This window comes from Eschrichtius robustus, chromosome 5 (genome assembly GCF_028021215.1).
Source record: "Eschrichtius robustus isolate mEscRob2 chromosome 5, mEscRob2.pri, whole genome shotgun sequence".
Taxonomy (NCBI): Eukaryota; Metazoa; Chordata; class Mammalia; order Artiodactyla; family Eschrichtiidae; genus Eschrichtius; species Eschrichtius robustus.
The window spans coordinates 2,145,066-2,160,544 of NC_090828.1; the positions used below are offsets into that span (position 1 = coordinate 2,145,066).

General features: G+C 64.2%; 1 protein-coding gene across 3 annotated transcripts in view; it reads left to right on the top strand.

Moving 5' to 3' along the window:
- Nucleotides 1-15,479, top strand: part of HDAC4 (histone deacetylase 4) — a 294,251-nt gene that overhangs the window by 240,149 nt on the left and 38,623 nt on the right. For 2 of the 3 annotated variants that reach the window (XM_068544110.1, XM_068544112.1), the window contains exons 14-16: nt 2,236-2,422; nt 5,826-5,959; nt 8,637-8,757. In XM_068544110.1, coding sequence (XP_068400211.1) covers nt 2,236-2,422; nt 5,826-5,959; nt 8,637-8,757 — 442 coding nt within the window. The remainder of the gene's footprint in view (nt 1-2,235; nt 2,423-5,825; nt 5,960-8,636; nt 8,758-15,479) is intronic. The other variant, XM_068544113.1, reaches the window with a different exon arrangement.

A 15,479-nucleotide genomic window follows, 5' to 3' on the forward strand; every position in this document is an offset into this window, starting at 1 on the left:
CAACACCCGAGGTGCAGGGCCCCGGCCCGCCCACCCCCTCCTTGCTGGGCCTGGTGCCGGCTGCCCAGCCAAGCTCCTCCTCTGGCCCGACAGCCCAGGCCAGGCGCCTCTGCGGCTCGCCTGCCCTCCCCGGGGGCATCTGGAATGGGGCGGGAGGTGACACACGGGATCAGCGCGTAGGTTTCTCTGGAGACCCCGCACAGGCAGCAGGTCAGCCGTCTCTGCCGGCTCCACACGCCAGGGCAGGCACCACAGGTGGCCGGCGCTGTGTTGCTTTTGTTGTTATTTCTCATTCGGAGGGCAGCCCGTCTCCTGTCTCGGGCCACAGCCTCAGCGCTAAACACCGCTCTGCAGAGTGCACTGGAACCAACAGGGAAGTCACAGCAGGAGGAAGCCACCGTCCTTTGTGCCGTGCAGACTCCTGCAGGTGACGGGGCCTGAGCTGGGGCCTTGTTCCCGTGCTGGGGGGCGTGGGCCTCGCACGTTCTTGAAGGAAGCCAGCCTCTTATTAATAACTGGAATTCAGCCTGCTGTTCGTACGCTGGTATGAAATTGGAAGGCGTTTCGACCATTTTTTAGGGCCAGTGTCTTGTCAATGATAAAGTGGCCAGCGTTTACTTAGGAAAATTATCCTCGTTGTACTCCAAGCCTGAGACAGTTATCAGAAACGCCTGCTTTCTGTGTGCTTTGGAGAACCGCAAGCAGAACTCCTCTCGGGGGAACTTGGTGCACACGTGGCAATGTGCAGATGTCAGCCTAAGACGGGCACCGCGTTCTGCAGGCGGCTCGTATCTGGAGAGACTGGGAGCCCCATCTGCAGAAGGGGAGGAGGCGCCTGGGAGGGGCGGCCCCTGGGGGCTGCCAGCTCCTCACTCACCTTAGGGAGGGGCTCCGGGCTCCCTCCTCTCCACTCTGCTTCCTAAAGGCAGGAGGGCAGGAGCCCGGACAGAGGCCGCCCCGTGGCCGCAGCACAGCCGTGGGCCCTCGTCCAGGGGGCCTGCTCCTCACCGGGGCCCGCTCTTCCCAAAGGACAGCGTTTCCCCCGGGAACGGAGGCAGGGCTGACCGTGGAGCCCGCACTCGCCCAGGAGCCCGGCTTTCTCCAGCACCGGGGCCTCTGAGTAGGGTGTCCTGCCCTTCCCTCTGTGGCCGCCCAGGGAGAAAGCCCCCCGCTCCCCGCGCTTCTGGCAGGGGCTGGGCGGCCGCCCGCACCGCTGGCACCTCCACCTCTCCCCTGACTCCACCCCAGACGCAGCACCCCGCCTCCCCGTGGGCCCAGCGCCTCGCTCCCACCCAGCCCACGGTCCCCGTGGCGTCTCCCTGTGTGTACTTCTCCGCTGGCTTAGAGTCCAGAGCAGGGAAGGGGTGATGGGGGGCCTGTCCAGCTTCAGCCGAGGGGCTGCGGCCTCCCTGCTTCCGAGCCCTAGAGCCTCATCCGGCGGGGGCCCTTTCGTTGCAAACTTTCTGCTTTAGGACCTTTTGGCATTCTCTCACAGAAGCCCGTTCTTCACATGAAACGTAACTTCTGTGAAAAAGAAGTTTTTGAAGTGTGTGTTTAACTCACCCACTTTTACTCTGGTTATTTTTGGCTAAAGTGGGGTCCGGGGGATTGCCCTCCGGGTCCAGGCCTCGGAGAGGTGCACGCACACCCCCCTGGCCCTGACGCCCAGACCGCTGGGCCCTGGCCGTCTCTGCCTCAGCCGTCCTTTCCGTCCTGGCGTGAGGACGTGTGAGACCAGGAGAGGGAAGAGGTCGGGGATGGAGAAGAAGTCGCATTTCCGGCCGTGATGTGGTTTTCACCCAAGTTTCTGGTGTGCAGACCAAGTGCTCCTGGTCGAAACCAGCCCCGGCCGGGAGCGCTGCTGAGCCCCGCCGGCGTGGCTTCCTGGGCCTGTCTCTGTCTTCACACCTCCGAGCCCCGCCCCGAGCACCCTCGGCCCGGCCGCCCCTGCCTCCCTGGGTGCCACCTCCTCCGGGACCCCCCGCGGCCCCCAGCCTGGGCCGGGCCTCCCTGTCAGCCCTGACCGGGCTCGTCGGGCGTCTCCGCTGACGGTCTGTCTTCCCACGGGGATGTCCGGTCTGGTCGGGGCCAGCGCAGGCTGTCCACCCGGTGCCGCCTGGGGGCCAAGGGACGGGTGGATGAGCGACTTGGGAGAAGGGGACACACGTAGCCCTCCAGCCAGGGGCAGGAGCTGCCTGGAAGCAACAAAAATGGCTCTTGTCTCCTCTCCCCCAGCAAGCCCTCCTCCTGGAGCAGCAACGGGTGCACCAGCTGAGGAGCTACCAGGCGTCGATGGAGGCGGCCGGCATCCCCGTGTCCTTCGGCGGCCACCGGCCTCTGTCCCGGGCGCAGTCCTCCCCCGCGTCCGCCACCTTCCCCATGTCTGTGCAGGAGCCCCCGACCAAGCCACGGTTCACCACAGGTAACGTGGGGCCGGGGGCCGGGGCTGCGGCCCGGGCAGACGTGTGGGAGCGGGAGGCGCCACTGCGGGACCTGCGCGGGCCAGAGGGTGCGGCTCAGCAACCCCCCCCCCCCCGGCCACCTGCAGGGCTCACACCCCCTCACACCTGTCCCGACCTTCGCCCTCGGCTTAGCCCGGGCTGGGGGCACCGGATGGAGCACTCCCTGGGGCTCCCCTCACCCCATCCTGTGACCCTGGGGCTCTGTCCTGAGCCCAGAAGCCCACCTTCTCTTCCCCGGAGAATCACAGTCTCCAGAGAACAGCCCGTCCACGGGCCTGCGCGGGCCGGGCGGCCTCCCGTCCACGGTCAGCAGGGTAGCGACCTTGCCCTTTCTCATCCTTCCCGACCTCGAACTGAGCGCTCGGCCAGGACCTCGCCTGTGAGGCCCGGGTGCCCCCGTAGAGAGTTTGCGCCCCGAGCGAGAGCAGGGCTCGGCCAGCCCTGGACGCTTGCTCTCCGCACCGAGCTGTCCTCCGTGTGCAGCCGACAGCAGGTTTTCCACCTGTGCTGCCTCACCCCACCCGCCCTGCCCCGCCGGGGAGAAGTCTGCGGGCAGGACCCTCTGTCCCCGCCTGAAAGGCGCTCCCCGCAGGTCAGGGCTGAGAACTGTAGCCAAGTGAGGCGTCCACCAGGGTCTGAGGCACTGGCCTCGCTGTGGGACCGAGGCTGCTCCCGGGGCAACCTCCACCCTGCCCCACCCCGCCTGGGACAGAGGGCGGCCGGGTAGCGCATCACACTGTTCTCATCTGACTCACTGGGTATTTCTTCTTAGTGGCGTGTTAAGGTGAAGTTATGTCAATACACAACAATTTCATCCTCCTGCAAACAGTTCTCCTAAAACGCCCTGTTTTTCTGCACACTGGGATGGGCAGACATGGCCGTGTTCTCTCTGTCAGGTCTCAGAAGGGGGCTGATCACATTCAGAGAAGAGTTTCATAGTCAGCATCCAGAAGTTCAATTCTTGCTTTTCAGAAAGAAAACCAGAAAACTGCAAAGTATCACAAAGAGAATCAGCAGGTGACTCTTTTTAAAAGTGTGAGTCCTTGGCCATTGGCTGAGGTAGGTCCATTGTTAGAAGGGCGCAGCTCCCATGACAGAGCCCAGGACCACAGTGGAAACGCTCCCATGTCAGATGTGCCCCCTGGGCGGTCAGCGGTCCCGCCGGGGAGCCTGCGGGCCGGCATGACGTCACCAGGAGTGGTCCAGCCGGTGGACCCTGCTCTGTTGATGGACCTCCTTAGTTTGTCTTCATTATCACTTTTTAAAAAACGTATAAAACAGTGCATATTCACTGTAAGAAAGCACACATGGGACTTCCCTGGCGGTCCAGTGGCTAAGACACCACACTCCCAAGGCACGGGCCCTGGGTTCTATCCCTGGTCAGGGAACTAAGATCCCATGTGCTGCAACTAAGAACCGGCGCTGCCAAATAAATAAATACTTAAAAAAAAAAAAAGCACACGTGATGGAAACCCTGAGAAGCTAACGGGTGCCCCAACCCTGCCCCCACCAGAGGAGCCACTGTCAGCGTTCAGGTCACGTCTCCTGGGTTGTTTCTGCACATAGCCAGACAGACAGGTAGACACAGACGTTGTGCATTTTACGAAGCCAGGACTCTGGGGGGCCTGCACTGCTGTCGGCCATTCTTGGCATCCTCCGAGCCCACACGCGTCTGCCCAGCATGCTGGCCGCTCCCCGCTCACTCTGCAGACCAGCTCTGCTGCCGTTTCCCGTCCGTGAAAGGGGATGACAGTGGCATCACCTTGAAGTTGCTGGCCTCGTGGCCGGTAAACGTCAGGAGGCGATTTTATCGCCACGATGATGCTGCGGAGGGGGTGGCCGTGTCGTGGTGCTGACGGGCCTCTGGGCTGTGCACACGCGTACGTCCGTGCCGTCCACGTAGACGTGTGTGTGCATGTGTGTTACGCGCTACCAGGCGCACCCTCGTTAGGGCACTGAGTGTAAACCTGCCCCTGTCCTGCTGCTTTTGTACCAGAAGTCCAACCCCACTCTCCCCCACCCCACCGCTCAGTTTTGCTGGTGGACCCAGAATCCCTCCAATGCAAGGGGACTGACTCCCATTAGCCCAACTTCTAGGAGACTGAGCGGGGAGGCTCGGGCACTGCCGTGTCCAGCTGGACCTGTAGGAACAGGCTCACCTTGAAGCTCGGTCCCCCGGAGGCTGGTGCTGATGCCTCCACTTTGCAGCTTCAGACATGGAGAAGGAGCGGCCGTGGGTCTCTGTGACTCTGCGGCCCCTGCTGTTCGCCCAGCGCCCCCTCCCTTCTCCACCTGAACGAGCAGGTGGTAGTGACAGGTGCCAGTGGCTGCCAGGGTGTCCACTCACCCAGCCACCTTCCCACTGTCCCAACCCTGGGAGACCAGGTGTGTGACTGTGCTGTGTCGGGGACAACAGGGCCCCCTCCTGGCAGATGTCACCAGGGGCTGATGCCCCCCCCCAGGAGGGGCACGGCACAGGGGGGCTCCTGGTGGAAGCTGAAGGCGGCCACACCCACCCGCCCCCCCCCCCTTTCTCCAGACACGCAGGTTCCACCACCTTCCACGCAGCTGCCAAGTGACATCAGTCACTTTGATCAGCCGGAAGGGCCACCGCTTCCCTGCAGCGGAGCCCAGGCTGGTGAGGCTGCCGCACTTCCCTCCTGAGGGTGACCCCACCGCTGGGCCGGCTCTGTGCTGGGCACCCTCAGGCTTGAACGGCTTCCAGCGCTGTCCCAAGTGGAGAGTGCAGAGCTGGGGAGTGAGTGCGAGTTCCTGGACTCCATTTACGTCCGTTTCTAGGGTGATTTTAAACGCCCTCGCGTCCGTGTGTATGTGTGTGTGCGTGCGCGCGTTTGTGAGCTCCACACGCCTGTCCAGCTGCTCTGCAAGGTTCTGAGGGCAGAACTGAGCCTTCTGGGCCCCAAGAACCTTGGATGGATCTCAGTCCACAAGGTTGAACTGCTTGATAGAGAAGTTCCCTGACAGGTAGACTCGACTTTGGGACCGAAATCTCACTCGTTTCTGGGTCAGCGCAGTCCCCTGGACGTGAGTGCCACACGGCTCACAGCCAAGAGACCCGAGACCCGGGGGCGGGCCGCCTGCCTTCTCGTTTCTTCCTGCCTCGCCTGCCCCTCGCCCTGCAGGCCACTCAGCTCCCTCCACCCCTGGGTGGCGGGGACGCTGACCGTGGGGCGAGTGCCGTGAGCGGCGGCGGGCGGGGGCATGACCGTGGGGCGAGTGCCGTGAGCGGCGGCGGGCGGGGGCATGACTGTGGGGCGAGTGCCGTGAGCGGGCAGCCGGCGGGGGCAGCTGCCCAGGAACCCGCGGGCTCGTGTGACAGCGGCGCCCCCGCCTCCGCCCCAGGCCTCGTGTACGACACGCTGATGCTCAAGCATCAGTGCACCTGCGGGAACACCAACAGCCACCCGGAGCACGCCGGGCGCATCCAGAGCATCTGGTCCCGGCTGCAGGAGACCGGCCTTCGAGGCAAATGTGAGGTGAGGCCTGCCCCGCGGGCGGCGAGGAGGGTGGCGCATGCGGGCCCGCGTGAGCCAGGGCTTGAGCGGGGGAGGCCTGGGGGAGGACACGGGCCCTGCAGGCAGGCACACACACGGGCCTGGCTTCCGGAGGAATGCCGAGCTATGCTGTCCTGCACCCCCTCTCGCACGCTCCTGTTCCCTGGGAAGCCAGCCCCTAGCCGGGCTCCCCGTCAGCACCTGGTCACACGGCCAGGCCGTCCCAGGGCCTCTGCCGCAAGGGCGGGGTCCGGGGGTGTCCGTCATCCTGTTGGCTTTCCCTTGGAAGTTCTCTTACTTGAATATTTCCGAAAGCCTCTCCCAGGGTGCGGGGAGCCTCAGGCCCGCGAGGCAGGGAGGGCGCGCGGGCCGGTCTGGTCCGCTTGGCGTTGGTTCCCAAGCGCGACATCACCCCCGCCTCTACGGCTCTGAGCGGCGGGTCCTCGCGTCTGTCCCAGCCGCCTGGCAAGGGGACCACGCTGCCTGCCGACCAGGCAGGCTGAGCCTCCTCTGCTCCGGCCCGTCGGGCCTGGGACTCACGCTGCCCACCCACCGCTGCAGTGGCCCCAGGCCCATGAGGGCAGGAAAGCTCTGCTGAAGGACCTTGAGGCTCCTCCACCCTTCTGATGGGGGACAGGCGTTTCCTGGCGTGCGGCCATCAGGAGGGTCTTGAGCCCTGGGCTGAGAGGAAGCAGAGCAACGTTTGTGCGGGTGCACGGGGAGGGGGTGGGGGAGCTCCAGGCCGTGAGCGCCACAACATCGTCATCCGTGGAGCGGGGCAGGGGGCACCCCATCCCAGGAGCCCTCTAGGACAGTGGCAGCCAGCCCCCACGTGCCCACCAAGTGGGGGCCTGCTGCCTCCCCACACACCGGGAACCCCGTGAAGCCGGGTGCTGCCCTGCAGGGTGGCCCTGGAAAGCTGGAGCCCCACGGGTGAGCAGAACGTCCGCGTCCGTCCTTCACAGCCCAGTGCCACCTGGGCCAGGCCCGGAACAGCACGTCTGGGGGGCGGGCGTGGTCGGAACCCCACTCCGCCCCCCCATCCAGCCCCCCTTCCCCAGAAGCCAGAGTATTTAGGAGTTGAGGGCAGTTGTCCCGCGTGACCCCATCTCTCCGCCAGTTTATGGCGATACATGGTGTTTGGAGGGGAAAGCACGGGGCCTGGGTCCAGAATCCTGTCCCGGAGGCCCTCTGGAGAGGACGGGACCCCGAGGCTGTGGGCTGGAGTCCTCGGCACCTGCTCCCGGATGCCACGAGGCTGCACCACTGGGGGACAGCATCCACCCGGCGGACGCGCCCTCCTCCTCCTCCCGCTGCAGGACCACCGCCCCGCCCCGCCTCCCAGGCGCCGCCTCCTTCGCCCCCAGGAGGGTCCCCTGGGGCCGGGGCCTCCAGGGTAGTTTCAAGGCAGGAGACGGAGGCAAGGGGAGCAGACGACGGAGCTGCTCAGCCAGCCCCCTGGCACTGAGGGCCGGCGCCCATGGCCGCGGGGGCCCCCGGGTACCGAGGAGACGGGCCTGTCGGGCCCAGGCTGGTAGGGAGGAGACCCGGGGTGAAGGGCCAGGCGTGCCCTCGACGTGCGGGGACGCTCACCGTACGGGGCACCTGCAGGTCCAGAGGGTGATGCGTACGGGGCACCTGCAGGTCCAAGTTGTTGGAGAGGCCCCCGACAGAGGAGAAGCAGAGGGACCGGGCGACCACCCGGTGCCCAGGCCTCCCGGCCAGCGCCCCTCACTCCACAGGGTGCGCAACCTTCTCTGCGATCTCGTGGCCCCTCCACAAGGAGGAGGCCAGGCCGGCAAAGACTCGGTCACAGCCGGCCTCCGGCTCCCCTGCCCTTTGCTCCTGCGTCGGCAGGCGTTTCTGGGAGGTCTGTTGTACCATTAGGAGCGGTTCTGGGGCCTCCCTGGAGGGTCCCGGGGGGAGCGCAGCTCCTGGCCTGCCCCTGCACGGGGGTGCGTCCGGCCCAGCGAGCCCACGGGCTCCCCCTGGGCCCCCAGGGTCCCGTTGGCTCTTCCTGCGTCGCACTGGCCCTCGGAAAGTATAAAGAAGTGTCAACTGGAATCTCGCTTCACAAACCAGCCTCCTTCTCAAAGGTTAAGTAAATGTAGCTCAGCTCAAGATAATTTCTGGAGAACATCTGAAAATAGCCAAGGGGTCCAGATTTGAGGAATTTCCAAACCGAAGAAAAATGCGGACGGACACGCAGATCGGGGTGTCAGACGACTGCGGGCCATCTCAGGCTTGCAGGAAGGCTCGGCGATGCCCAAGGAGCTGGTGTCTGGCACCCCCCTTCCTGAGAGCAGAGGAGCAGGTCCACCCCCAGGCAGCTTCTCTCTCTTTTAAGACCAGACCCCAGCAGTTGGAAAGCAAAGCAATAATTTGATGCCAGATCAGTTGTGTGACAGTGAAGGTTAAAGCGTTGAAGGCTGGAATTATCTTTTTTTAAAACGTTTTTCTAAGTTTTAATTAAAGGGCAAACTCTCTAAAATATTTCTTAAATATTTTTCAAATATCGCATTGGGTGATGTTTGCTTTTGATTTCGCAATAACCAGATAATTTTGTGCTCGTGCCCATATAGACTTTCATCTCCTCCTGGGCGCCAGTCTTCTGCTGAGGCTGACCCCTGCAGTATCCTGTCTCGTTCTGTCCCCGCAGTGCATCCGCGGACGCAAGGCCACCCTGGAGGAGCTGCAGACGGTTCACTCAGAGGCGCACGCCCTGCTCTACGGCACAAACCCCCTCAACAGGCAGAAACTGGACAGTAAGAAACTTCTAGGTATTTCAAGGCCTTCTTTACCTTTACTGCCGAGGCTGTTTCCAGCCCTGCCCTCGCCCGAGGCCCCGCCGTCCTGCCTGCATGCCCCCCGCTGCACAGACGAGTGTCGCCCACCAGGCTCTGTGCGGGCAGCTGGGGCAGGGATGACCCTTCTCTGTGGTGCCCGGGCCAGGCTCTCAGGTGAGGGGCCGGAGGAGAAATTTTCATGCTCGGCATTCACGTGGGCAGTTGGTTTCTTGCTTTGTGTCCGGTGTCCTGGGGAGAAAATGGGCTGAGAACCAGTGGTTTTGCAGAATGTTAAATAGCAGAGCTGGGTTGCTGGAGGCCGCCCGGCCACCCCGCACTGGGCCTGGAGTCGGTCTGGGGACGCTCTTCGAGGCTCAGGGGGGCACTGTGGCAGCCCGAGCCCCCCCGCCCCACACCTGACCCCTCCTCCCCGGGGGCCAGGGGCTTCGGCTTTGGCAGGCAGCCCCCCAGATGAGGGGGCGGGATCTGGGCCTGACGGAAGGAACCTCCTAACAGGCATCTCCTGCCTTGGGAGGTGGTGAGAGTCTCCCCATAAGGCGGGTGGGTCCGACAGAAGGGCAGGGTCCCCCAGGCTCCCGGGCGCAGACCCCCCCTCCCCCCTCCGGTCAGGACCCTTGCTGGGTAATTCCCTCCCCCGCTTCCCAGCCGCCTGGAACCGGGGCAGTCGCCAACCGTGGGTTTCCTTCCCCATCCCTGCCTTTGCCCCCTGGGGAGAGAAGCCCCCTGGGGCTCCTCCCTGAGCTGAGCCGAAGCAGGCAGCAGGGGCCCAGGAATCACAGCCGCTGGGGTCCCGGATGGGGCGGGGCGAAGGGGTGGGCTGTGCGCTGTTTCCCCTGGGTTCCGCGGCAGGTGTTGCGAAGGTCATCTCTGTGCCCGGCCCTGCACTGGGCTGGCTTGACCCTCCCGGGGATCCTGCAGCGCGGCCTTGCTCCCTCCCCGGGCACTCATGCGCCCCTTCACTCATTCGCGTGCTCGGGGAGCACGTCTTCTCCTCTGCTGTGCGCCCTGTAGGCGCTGAGCCCTGCGACGAGCTGGGGTGGGGAAGCCGCGAGGAAACACTCGGGCTCTGGCCTCGGGGGGTGGGGGTCGTGTGCAGCAACAGGGCTTTTAGAAGACAGAAACCCTCGCACCTGGGAGACGGGGAAGGAGCAGGAGGCCCGGAGCCGGACAGCAGGTGCCAGGGAGTGGGCTGCAGAGTGGCACGGGGACAGACACCCCCCCAGCTCTGCCCGCTGACTCGGACAGTCCAGTGACAGTGACCGCAGAGACCCTGGCCCCGGGGTGGAGGACAGGCAGGGCTCAGACAGGGGACCGGGCCGCAGGGGCCTGAGGGGCCTCCGTCCCGACGCCCTGCCGACCCCACAGCCCTGGACAGAAAGGCACAGGGTCCCTGGGCTGGGACAGACTCAGGCACAGAGCACGGTGAGACCACCACCCCCCCGCCCCATGCTGGGCTCCCGGCACACTGACCTTTACCCCCGGGCAGAGATGGGGACCTCCTTCAGGGACTGACTAGCCCAAAGGAAGCTGTCATCAGGGGCACCGCAGCAGAGGGTCCCCTAAGATCCTTGACGTGGTGCGGACTGTTTACAAGCCCACCGTGTCTCCACCGCGTCCCCGCACCTTCCACCGGCTTTACGTCCTCACTCTAGGCCACGAACAGAAGACCAGGGATTATCGGCACCTGGGAAGGCGCTCAGCGGCTCGGAGGCCAGGCTTCTGGGTGGCTGCCTGGGCCGGAGGGGGCGCTGCAGAGAGAGCCAATAACAGCATTAAAATCCTTAAAGAGGGGCGATACCACATCCACAGAACGTGAACAAGGGCCATAGAAAAGGGAAAAAAGAGAACAGAGAGTAAAGTGAAACATGGTCACAGGCATCGAGTCCTGGGCCTGGAAGGAACGGTGAGTCAAGGCCCCGGAAAGTGGAGCAAGAAGGTGACCAGAGCTGGAAACCAGGAAATGGGAGAAGAGAAGAAAATCAAAGGAGCGTTCCTGGCACTCAGGGCCCAGGTAGCAGGAGCTTCTGGAGAACACGGAAAGGAAAGGAAGGCATCTGGGGTGATCACGAGAAGGTCCCAGGACCGGAGGACCAGCCGCCGGCCGCGAGAACCCTGCCAGGGAGCACCGCTGGAAAATCTCAGAGCATAGAGACAAGATGCGAGGGTGCTACGATGTTCCAGGGAGAGGACCAGGTCTGCCAGGAACCAGGACAACTTCGGGCCCCTCGGTAGCAGTGCAACGCCTGGCCAGTTCTGGGGGAAGGTTCTTTCCAGCCTGGAGTTTTCACCCAGCCAGACTGGGTCAAGTATGAGGGTGAATCAAGGCATGTCCAGACTTGCTCCCTGCCCCGAGGCCGGACATGCGAGCTCAGGATGCCAGCGTGGTGGATGAGGGCCTCTTCCCGGTTCACAGCCGGTGCCTTTTGCTGGGTCCTCGTGGTGGGAGGGGTGAGGGAGCTCTCCCGGGTCTCTTTTGTAAGGGCACTAACCCCATTCACGAGGGCTCCATCTTTGCGGCTTAATCACCTGCCAAAGGCCCCACCTCCTAATATCACATTGAGGGTAAGGGTTCCAACATGTGAATGTGGGGGGACAAAAGCACTGAAGCCAGGTCAGTCACAGAGGCCACCCCCTGAGGATGGTGAGGGCAGGTCAGGAGGCCGCCCGTTCCCCACGTGGAAGCCCCCAGGACAGCCTGGACCAGTGTGGCTGAGAGGCCTCCTGTTGGGCTGTCCCCACCAAAGTGTCCACCGAGCCGGACCGCCACGGTGGCCAGGCCAGGACCCGCAATAGCCTGCCTAGGGTCTTCTCTTCTCTTGGCCGTGCAGCTCCTGTGCCTCACGCAGGCCCTGCTGCCGGGGTCAGCTGGGGGCTCACTTCGCCCACCCCCGGGAGTAGGGGTGGTCACGGTGGGCCGAGGAAGACCTCCAGAGCCGCTCCCCCGTGGCCACGTCCCGGGCCTGATCCCTGGCCCGGCCAGGTGCCCTGGCTATCGTGAGCCCTGCTCTGTAGACGCACGTGGACTCCAGGGAAGTAGACACTCCAGCTCCTGTCCCGGGAACTGCTGCCCCCGCAAGGGCCCTGTGTCCTCTCCTCACTCAGCGAGGTTCGTCCCTGCTAGTCAGTTTGGTTTTCCAAAGCTCGGCCACGTGGTTTAGGATAACGCACAGGAAACCAGGAGATGTGTGGGGGCGACTGGCCCGAGGAGGGGGTCCCCGTTCCCCGTGGAAGGGGGCGCGCTGCTCTCTTCTCTCCCTCGGCTGAGGGGCGTCTGTGATGCAGGCTGGACACAGATACGGAATAGACTCTTCAGTGTGTACGACGTCCTCCACTCGGCGCCCCCAAAACGAATCTGTGTCCTCTGAGCTGGGAGGGCTTGTTGGGGGTGCCCAGGCCCCGCACCCAGAGTCATGGAGCAGGACGCAGGGGAGGGCAGGGAGGTCTAAGCCAGCCGCCCCCAGGAAGGGGCCCAGGGCTCCGGAGGACAGGTGACACCCGGGAGAGCCCGGGGCCCGGGCCCATGGCACAGGGAGGGGTGCGGATCGGAGCAGGAACGTCCAGAAATGAGACAGAGTGCCGGCTGGGCCCCAGAGGAGAGGGTCTGGCCCGGGCCCAGGCAGGACTTTGTGGAAAGGAGGCTTCAAGGACGAGGACAGTGTGGATGGGGGAGAAGGTCAGCGGGCTCGGAGGGAGGAGCCGAGTGGGCCGAGTGCAGGGTCTTCGGGCCGGCACGTCCGGCAGGGCCCCGGGATCCCCCAGGAAACGCAGCTCCTTCCGGTGTGGAGCCTGGTTCCCGGAATGTTCTCCCGCACGGGAGGGGCTGCCCGTGGGTCCCGGGACGGCGCTGGTGCTGCCGCACACGGGACCGGTAGCCCCCACTTCAGCAGTGTCCGGGAGCGTCCAGGGGGCTCAGCCCGGAGAGCAGCCGGCCTCCCGCTGAACGCGCCGTGCGGCTCAGAGCCCACCCACGCTCCACATCCATCCCCTGGTCAGCCCACCGAGAGCCCTTCTGCAAGCCCGTCTCCTGGGCGTGCAATGCTCCACGGGGCAGGGGATGGGGTGGCGGGAGGAGGGTCTCCCTGCAGGCGCGGAGGCGCGAGTCCCCCGCCAGGAGGACGGGTGAGGTTTCCAGACTGGTTCCAAACTAGGCTCAAGACGGGTGATGGGAAATGAGAGAGACGCCGTAGCCGGGAGTCCTTGGGGCAGAGCAGACGGTGGCTGAGGCGGGAGACGGCGCTTTCCTCCCGCCAAGCCGTGTCCGTCAGCTCACGGGGGGTCCCCCTCAGTTCGTCCGGCATCTCCGTCCCCGGAAGCCCCTCTGCTGCTCGTGGCTTCTGCGTGGACGTGTTCGTCCACCGTCTCAGACCCCGCGCCGCCCGTACGCAGCCACGGGAGTGTGTTTAGTGTCTCTTTTATGAGCCCAGGGTGTTGTCACAGACACACATACTGCGAGTGTGTGCGTTCCGTTGACCATAATGGTATTATACCCCATTCTGTTTCCTTTCTCTCTCCTACTGAGTTCTGTGTTGTGAAGTCTACTCACGTTGCTGTGAGGATGCCCAAGCAGATGCCTTCCTGCCACTTGAGACCTATTTACATTTCTGATGACTGTTCTGACATCATTATATCAGTCTGACTCTTCCAGACATGGCAAGAGTTGATGATGTTAACAGTGCCCTGATTCGGTGTTTAAACACTACTGGGTGATCTCCCTTCCTCTTTTTAATTGAATCCACAAATTTCCAAGCCATGTGCAAAGAGGCCTGCGTAGTGAGTGTGGGGCAGTGACACAGCTTGGCCGGGCTGCAGGGGGCTGCCTGGTCACCGCCTTAGGTGTTCCTGGAAGTCAGGGTTCGTCTTCTGATGGCAGCGGCCTGGGGAGGGAGCCTGTGGCCTGGTGGCTGAGGAGTGCGGAGCACCTCATGAGGGCCTGACCGTGCTCAGGTCAGGGGCCACGAGAAGACCCCTCCGCTCACAGCACAGCAGGAAGAGCGGCAGCGGCTGCAGAAGAAAGCCAGCATCTTCCCCACGCCCGTCGGCATCCCAGCCTGCCTGTCAGCCAACCTGCCAGGACTGGGAAAGCAAGGGTGGTCCTCAAGCGTCAGACCCCCCCATCTCTCGGCTTGAACATTTTGTGGCCTGTCCTAGGCAGTGGTGGCCCCGGAACACAGGAGGCCAGTGGGGGAGGGACTCGCTGACCAGCTGGGGCCTCGGCCGAGGCGGCTGGGGATGGGGGGAGACCCGCTGCATGGCGAGGCCGCCGCCGGGCCGCTCCGGAGCTCTGGGCCAGGACAGCTTCCCTGTTTGAGCTCCAGGCTCTGCTGCCCGTCCGAGTGTGGGCTTCTGTCCGGATGCAGGGTCTCCTACCTTTTTTATTATTGTGGTCTTTCCTGGCTGAATAATGAGCAAAAAGAAAAATATTCAGATGATTTATGGTTTTAATACAGACATCATGGTCTGTAATTTCAAACACAGAAATCCAGTCTCAGCAGAGCGCCTCTCACTCATATTTACACACACAGTGATTGACGTACATGGATTCACACACACGAGCGCTTGGATTCCTTAGGAGAAAGCTCTTACATCCCTAGCATCATGTTCCTGTGTGCTGGAATAGTTGGTGTCATGAGAACCGTCTTGAAGCCATTCCCAGCCCGTGGTCACCTAGAGCCACTGCCGCGTGTCAAGGGCAGGGCCCTATGGGGGGAGGGGGAGCTGGTGCCGCCCTCCCTGATTCAGGCCATTGGGTGAATCTGCTGCAGGACAGCGTGGTGCCAGCGCCCCTCTCCCCCGCCCCCGTCGTGCACTGCAGCCCACCCTCTCCCTCCGGCCCCAGGACCTCCCACGGGGGGCTCAGGGCAGGCCTGGCAAGCCCCTCCCAGGGCTGCTCTCCTTGGACGTCACTTCCCTGCCCGCTGGCCCCTCCACCCACCTGCGCACCTGCTGATTCCCGGCTGTGGGCCTGCAGTCAGGGCACAAGGAGGAGAAGGCAGACGTGCCTCCGGCCTCACGGGGATGGGGCCAGAGGCTGTGTGGCTCCACGAGAATCAGTTTAACTGATGTTACAAGGCACCGCAGGGGAACCACAGTCAGGAGCCCGGATGCAGGCGGCTGGGGGGGCGTGACCTGGAGGAGAGCCGTGGGCGCAGGCAGGGCAGGCCCGGGGCAGGACCCACCGTCCGGGCATCTCGGAGTGGGTGGGGGTGACGGGGAGGGTCCACAGTGTGGTCCAGGCCAGGAGCCGGGATGAGGTGGGCACAGACCTCACCAAGGCCGCTCCCCTGGTGAGCCGTCCGGACCCTGTGACCCAAGGCCTGCTTTCTTCCCGGGGCCCCGGGAGCAGCTCACGGCCACCCAAGCAGAGCTGGTGCTCGGGGTCGGGAGAGGGCGGTGTTGGGAGTGAGCCCTCCCCGCACCGGGCCTGGCTCTGCCAGGTCCCGAAAGCAGGCTCCCAAGCTGGGCTGTGGAACCGGCCAGGAAAGGCCTGGGGGTCGCGGTGGGAGCGAGGTGGAAGGGGGGCAGGGAGCTCCGGCTGCACAGAGAGGCTCTCCCGGATGGGGGCAGCTCCTGAGGAGGGTCGGCCAGCTGGAGCCTGGGCTTCACAGTTTGCCGGCCCGGGGAGGGAGCCTGGGCTTCACAGTTTGCCGGCCCGGGGAGGGAGCCTGGGCTTCACGCTTCGGCCGGGGAGGCGGGGG